Genomic DNA, 7,303 nt, shown 5'->3' on the forward strand with positions numbered 1-7,303 from the left:
GTGACTTGTCACAATAGGGTTAAATGGCTTGCTGCATACACAAAAACTTTTTGACAGTGGCACAAAATATTAATTACCTGATTTGTGGAGAGGTAAGTAGTGTTACTGAAATTCTAATTCTATGGACATAATTGTTATAATTTCATCCTCATTTCTATATAAATAATCAAATATAAACAAAATAGCTCTTCAAAATTTAAAATAAAATTGCTTGTTTGTTTATTTGTAGTTATGCAGAAAGCTAGACAATGGGCTATCTGTGTTCTGCCCACCACAGATATTGAAACCCAGTTTGTAGTGTTATAAGTCTGCAGACATACCTCTGTGCCATAGGGAGCTTAAAATAAAAAATCTACATGTAAATTGAACTTTGAAGATAAAAATAAGCCATCAGAAGAAAAATACAAATATAATAAAGACTTAGAAATGATCTCACTAACAAAAAGGAACTGAACCATTACAAATGAAATTAATTATAGAAGCAACTTTGAAACTACACATTTCTTTAAGAAAGCAGGACAGTTCTAGTTACTCCAATCACTACTAAAATAGTATCACTACAATAATGATAATGAGCACATCAAGATTTAGGAAGCATGGCTGAAGAAATATTTAAAACCTTTTTTTTCTTCTAAATTCTTTTAAATATATGTATGAAATAATATATATATATATATATATTGAATACAAAAGGCTTTCTTGAACAAAACATAAAAATATACATATGTACATATATATATATACACACACACACACACATATAACACACTTCAAAGATATATAGTTTGCCTACAAGTTAATGGGAATGGTGAGATTCATTTTTGATTAATTTCAAACAGTGGATAATACCACACACCCATCACAGAGTGTTAATGACTATATTTACATTGGTCAGTAAAAAAATATATTTCAACAAATGAAACTTTAGTTTTATTTATTTTAACAGTGAGTATTTTATCTTTCAGTCTCAAGCATTAGAGTATTAAATGATTGTAAGAAGAAAATTGGCCATGCTCTGTTATGAGGACATTCATTTCAAGACAATTATAAAGCTGATTACCATTCCACATCTCAATAGAGTCAGTACACAATTAAGCCGTCCATGGGTGACTGCCAAATGTAGAGGAGTGTTTCCACGATTATCCAGATTATCTAACTGGACTCCAAAATTATTCAAGATCTAAATGTTGAAGACATTAACAAAATTTACCAGACCACTACATAAAGAAAGTCTAAAACTACTTTCTTATGACAAATATAATTAATTATAACTCAACATGGCTACAGACACCTTCTTATTCTTAAAATAACAATGTCTACAACAGGTCAAGTTTTTATACTGAAGTTAAAGTGCATCTGAAAGCTTCAAGCTTTTATCAATAATCATATCTAAATCTATTTCCTTTTCCACAAGATCAATACAATGCTCACTAAAGAAATAAATTATTTTCAAGTTTCATACCTCAAGCACATCATTTTATACTTTTCAGTATTAATTTTTCATGTTGTTTTTCCAGTCACTATGACTGTCCACATCCTTCTGAATACAAAAATGTCAAAAGTATCAGCCCTTACAAGTATTTAAGTATCATCAGAAAATTTAGAAAAATTTCTTTTAGGAAGACAACAAAATAGTTAACATACAGAATGAGCAAGAAAGCCCCAAAACAAACTCCTTAGGGACTCCTACTTCGCCTATTTTTTATCTATTTGTAAGTCTCTTCATCAATTTCATAATAATATGGTTCACCAATTATACTTCTGTGTGATACCTTATGAAAGGTTTTCTGAAAGTTATACGTACCATCACTGCCATGATGATCTTATTCAGAAAAAAAAAAAGCAGAACTATTTGAGAAACTGGTATTGACAAACATATATATGTCCCTTTTATGATGGGCTTTGTTTATTAAATTCTAGCTTTCCAAGTTTGTTTCTCAATGACTTTTTAACTGTTGATTCTAACATTTTGTTAATAACACAAATCAAGGTAGACCTATATTTTTTTTTGGTATTACTTAGTATTTTTTCTTCATAACTTTAATGGTAACCTTTTAGTCATCAAATTACCCTTTGTTAAGTAAAATTTTTGCCATCTTCTTATTTTAGGATAAATCTTCTATCCTTTTTTTTCAAGATATTTTTTTCTTTAACAAAATATGACTAGAGAAAGTTATTCCTTACTTTTAATGAAACAAACACGTTTATCTTTTCTTTTATTTGATTAAAGATTCTCATTGTAGTTAAAGAAAAGACTTATATGAATCTTACCAATTAGTTGGACTTTCGTTATGAATAATTATAAAGACAGGTTGTGAACAATAATGCAATTAATAAATTGTTTTAATTTGCCTTTTTTTTTCTTGTTTAGCATTGATACATTTTTGGGAAAATCACAGATCAATGCTTGATTTGAAACATCTCTATGGAAAGATAAAAAAACATTATATTAAGGTTTTCATAATCATATACATATGCATATATGTAATCTAGTTTTACCTCAAGTACAAGGTAATGACCTTTGATAGCAGCAATATGTGCAGGGGTCCATCCTTGTGAACTACTGACTGAAGGATCAATTTTGGACCATAAGAGCCACTGGACACTCTAAAATAAGATGTATGAGGAGTATATATATCAACACATAAATCATTATAACAGCCAGCTTTATTATTATATCAAGTATTACAAACAATTTTTAAATTGTTAGAAAGATCCCAAATTAATCTAACAGAACTTGCTGATATAGCATTATTAAATCTGAAAATTTCAAAAGTACTGAAAATATTAATTTATGTAATTTCTAATAATTCATACATCAGGATTCAAAGTTAGACAAATTCCTTAGGGGTACCTGGCTCCTAGATTTTGTAATTTGGTAATGAGTTAAAAATTTAGGGGCCTAATAAGATATTCGTAATTTTATAATTTCAATTATGCAATAATGTGTTCTACAAATATAAAAATTGGTACAACTGATTTACTAATACAAAGTACAAACTAAGGTTGAACATAAAAAAATACAAAACATCTATCTTTGATGGAAATTTTTAAAAAATAAAATAAAAACTTGATCACCCCTCTTCTCCCTCCTGCAAGCAAAGAAGTTTGAAATGCCTACTACAACAAACAAGAGGTATACATAGAGTTAAACTATAATAAGTTAAGTATAACAACCCAATGCCAAATAATTATAATCAGATTAATTTGTACTGAAGTATTTGTTTGAGTTTATTTCTAAATATTTTCAATATCAAACTCAATAATTTAAACAAATATTAGAAAAAATATTTGAATTTTAAACCGACAGAAATCAGCTAAATATATATCTGTACATAATATACTTATTCAAAGTGAAAATGTAAGATTTTTAATCTCATGGGTCATTTAATCAGGCCAAACAGAACATTAGTAAATTGAAAAGAGTAAATGAAAAAAAAAGGTTGACTCAAACTGTAAAAAGTAACAATAAGGATTTCTTTTAATACATTAAGGGCAAACAAAATGTGAATAGGGTTTTTGAGGGATGATAAAAAGTTCATTTCTGATAATTATGAAATGGCTGAGTTATTAAGTTTTACCTTTTCTTCAATTTTTAGTAATTAAGATTTAAGCAATAATCTTCATCCTGAGCACTTTTTTGATAGAAACAAGATTGAACAAGATTATCACATTAATTTTGAGTTTGTTAAAAAAAAATTAAGGAAGTTTAAGAATGATAAGGCTCCTGGGCCAGATGGTATGTTCCAAGGGTTTTGAAGGAAGTTTATAATTCAATATGTGAATTGCTAGTATTTTTGTAAGTCCTGGAATAGTGGGTAGGGGCCAAAAGATTGAAAGTTGGCTAATATTACTCCTTTTTTGAGGGAGGTGATAAAAATTGTCCTAGTAATTATAGGCTTACTAGTCTTACATTAGTGGTGGGAAAAGGTTTTTGAAAGCCAGATAAGAGATGCTTTCCAAAGGCATTTAACACAGTTTAAAATTTTGTTGGATAGGCAACATGGTTTCAAGAGGGAAAAATCTTGCCTTACTAATCTTTTGATGATCTTTGAAAAGGTTAATGCTTATGTAGATTAGGGTAAGCATGTAGATTTGGTGTATCTGGATTTTCAAAAATCATTTGACAAAATGCCATAGATTATTAGATTATTAGATGATTTTTGTAGGTGTGAGAATAAATTGACTCATTGTTTAGAAAATTGGCTGGATGAAAGTAAGCATAGGGTTCTTACAGATGGAGTTTAGTTGGAATGAATTAATGTCACAAGTGGGATACCACAGAGCACAATGTTAGGACTGTTGCTCATTTTGATTTACATCAATGACAAAGATGAAGGACTCATCAATAAATTATTTAAATTTGCTGATGATATTAAGGTCTTGGGCATTGCTAGCTATGAGGAGGATGCTGTTGGATGAGTTGGGCAAAATGAGATATGGTTTTTAATTACAACAGATGCAAGGTAAAGCATGTGGGTTATCATAATTTGAGTTATAATTTTGATAGGAATATCCTTATCAGTGTTATGAAAAAATGGATCTTAGTGTTATTAAGCTATCCAAGCAGTATACTTTTGCTAATGGTAGGATGAATAGGATTTTAGGTTGTATCTACAAAAAATGTTGAATAAAAGGCTAGAAGTTTAGGCCATATTTGGAGTACTGTTTTCAATTTGAGCTCCTTGCTTTAGGAAGAACACTGAATAATTGGAAATGGTTCAAAGAAGAATGATACCTGGGATGGAAAGACTGTCATATGAAGACTGGTTTAGATCTCTGAAATTGTTTTATTTTGAAGAAATAAGAGTTAGAAAGTAACTGATTGAGATTTTTAAGACTCTTAAGGGAGTTGATAGTGTTTATGCATCATCGTTTTTAATATATAATGATGAGAATAGTAGGACTAGGTGACACAAATATAACTTTTGAAAGGGTAGAAGTCATATTCAGCTAAGAGTTCAAAACAGTTTATTTTTCTAACAAGCCAATTGACCTTTGCAATAGGTTGTCTTCAGATGTGGTGGATGCAGTAAATTTAAGAAAGTTTAAGTGAAGGCTTGATAAATACTTGAATAACAAGGACTGGCTGTCAGTTATTATTTTCTTTTTAAGCTCAGTTCAGTTTAGTTAATGGGATAGCCTAAATGGACGAACACGTCCAAACTTATCATAAAAGCACAGTACAATGTTATATAACACAGTATGCCTTATTTCATAAACTATATATATAAATGTATAATACTTTTATACATTTGTAAAGGTAGCATATCTTGTTTATACAAGAACTAGGTTAATATAGATGTACATTATCCTATTATTTTCAGATATGATGTTCCAAGACCAAAAGGTACATAAATAAAGATGCTGTATCAGTCAGTTTAAAGAAATTCATACTGTATATTTAACATACCTTCAACTGCCCATAGAAAGCTGCCCAATGAAGTGCAGTGAAACTGTTCTGCTTTGCTTTTTCATTAATGTTACGTCCAGCCTTTAGCATGACATTCAATGCTACAAGATCTCCAGAAGCTGCTGCTTTGTGAAAATCACCCAGTGGTAGAGGAGGCATGGTTTAATGTATTTATAAATCTAAAAAAATAGAATTAGATGTAAAATGTGAACAGAATATATATGGTATTGGTAGTATGCATTATATATATGTACATATATACGTTGTTTAAACCTATTTTATCTAATAACATTTTCTAAATTAACCCATTCAAATAATATTTATATCATTTAAATTCCTAGTTATCGCGTTTATGATTTATCTCAACAATTACTTTTTAAATTTATTTTGAAAGTTTCAGTACAGAAAAATTAGCGTTAGTTTTAACTGCAGGTAGTACTTTATTTATTTATTTTTTGGTTTTCCTTCGAGCTTGAATGCATTGCAGTGAAAATATTGTTACATTTATTCTTTCGTGTATTTGCGTCTGTTTTACATTACAATTACACCAGAAAATAAAAAGTTAAAATTAAATGTAACCTAGGCCTAATCAAGTAAGTTCGAAACATCATATTTCATGTTTTCAAGAACTTTTCACTTACTGGAGGTTTTACAAAAAATTAAAGAAATACAGTACACTGAAAAAATTTCAAAATCATTTATGACTGAATTAATATTAAATTAATAGTATGATATCTACCGGCAGAGGTTTAGATATCAATACCATACAAAATGCATTTCCACATTCACTGTAGTAGTACCACCCAATGCAATAGGCTTCCTAACCAGTGACCACCAAACGTTCAAATAACCTTGCTACTCTCGATGTTTTTTGGTTTTTTTTATGTTTTTCTTTACGTTTATTTTTAACCTATTGAAGTCAACACGACAAAGAACACTTTGAAATAATACATATTATTAGCTTAGGTGCATGTTAAACTAAAATTAATTTACACTATTGGAAACAAATAATATTAATAACAAACTTTTCTAGGTTTAAAGTTGTGTCGGAAGTCTATGGAGTGGTTGTTAAGATTGCTTTGTTTTTTTGTTTGTTTGTTTTGAACACCAGGATACATATTTTTTTTACAATCTCATCGGATGATAACGAGATCTTCGAATCTGGAGATAGCTTGTTTGTTTGTTTTTGAATTTCGCACAAAGCTACACGAGGGCTATCTGCACTAGCCGTCCATAATTTAGCAGTGTAAGACGAGAGGGAAGGCAGCTAGTCATCACCACCCACCGCCAACTTTTGGGCTATTCTTTTACCAACGAATAGTGGGATTGACCGTCACATTATAATGCCCCCACGGCTGAAAGGGAGAGCATGTTTGGTGTGACGGGGATTCGAACCCGCGACCCGCAGACTGCGAGTCGAGCGCCGTAACCACCTGGCCATGCCGGGCCGGAGGTAACTTGTATACCCACAAAGTTTTTCGATTTTTAATACTATCTCACTTGAAGCCCATCCAAGGATGCTGGAATCTTGAATAGTAGAAAGAAAGTCACTCTGATGTCGAAAATGGTTATGGTATTGTTTTATCTGCTTGTTTGATCATTTCCGAGGAACTTCAGCGATACAAGTCTTTTCTTGATTAAACCAGTTTATTCTTCCTCAATACAAACTTTTAATACAGAGTAATTCCACATTCAATACGTTTCTCGTCGCTTTAAACTTAACTACTTTTATAACACACGCTATAAATCACAGCAATTCACAATCTCGAAAACACACACTAGCTCGAAACAGAATCGTAAATTACCCGGGACTTTCTTCATTCAATCAATCCCGTTGGCTTTCCCTGACAGGCTTATATACTAAAAAAGAGGGCGTCCTGAACAAACTCG

General features: G+C 30.5%; 1 protein-coding gene across 3 annotated transcripts in view; it reads right to left on the reverse strand.

The window, feature by feature from the left end:
* LOC106460187 (ankyrin repeat domain-containing protein 42-like) overlaps nucleotides 1-6,459 on the reverse strand; it is a 32,184-nt gene extending 25,725 nt beyond the window's left edge. Inside the window, exons 1-4 of one of the 3 annotated variants that reach the window (XM_022387076.1) lie at nucleotides 6,439-6,459; nucleotides 5,414-5,592; nucleotides 2,500-2,607; nucleotides 1,061-1,180 (exon numbers count right to left, since the gene is read on the reverse strand). In XM_022387076.1, coding sequence (XP_022242784.1) covers nucleotides 1,061-1,180; nucleotides 2,500-2,607; nucleotides 5,414-5,572 — 387 coding nt within the window. In that variant the 5' untranslated portion in view covers nucleotides 5,573-5,592; nucleotides 6,439-6,459. Of the gene's footprint in view, nucleotides 1-1,060; nucleotides 1,181-2,499; nucleotides 2,608-5,413; nucleotides 5,593-6,054; nucleotides 6,243-6,438 lie in introns of those variants that run through there. The other 2 variants (XM_022387060.1, XM_022387067.1) reach the window with 2 other exon arrangements.
* Nucleotides 6,460-7,303: the final 844 nt, after the last annotated feature.

The sequence above is a fragment of the Limulus polyphemus genome, unplaced genomic scaffold, assembly GCF_000517525.1.
Source record: "Limulus polyphemus unplaced genomic scaffold, Limulus_polyphemus-2.1.2 Scaffold32, whole genome shotgun sequence".
NCBI lineage: Eukaryota > Metazoa > Arthropoda > Merostomata > Xiphosura > Limulidae > Limulus > Limulus polyphemus.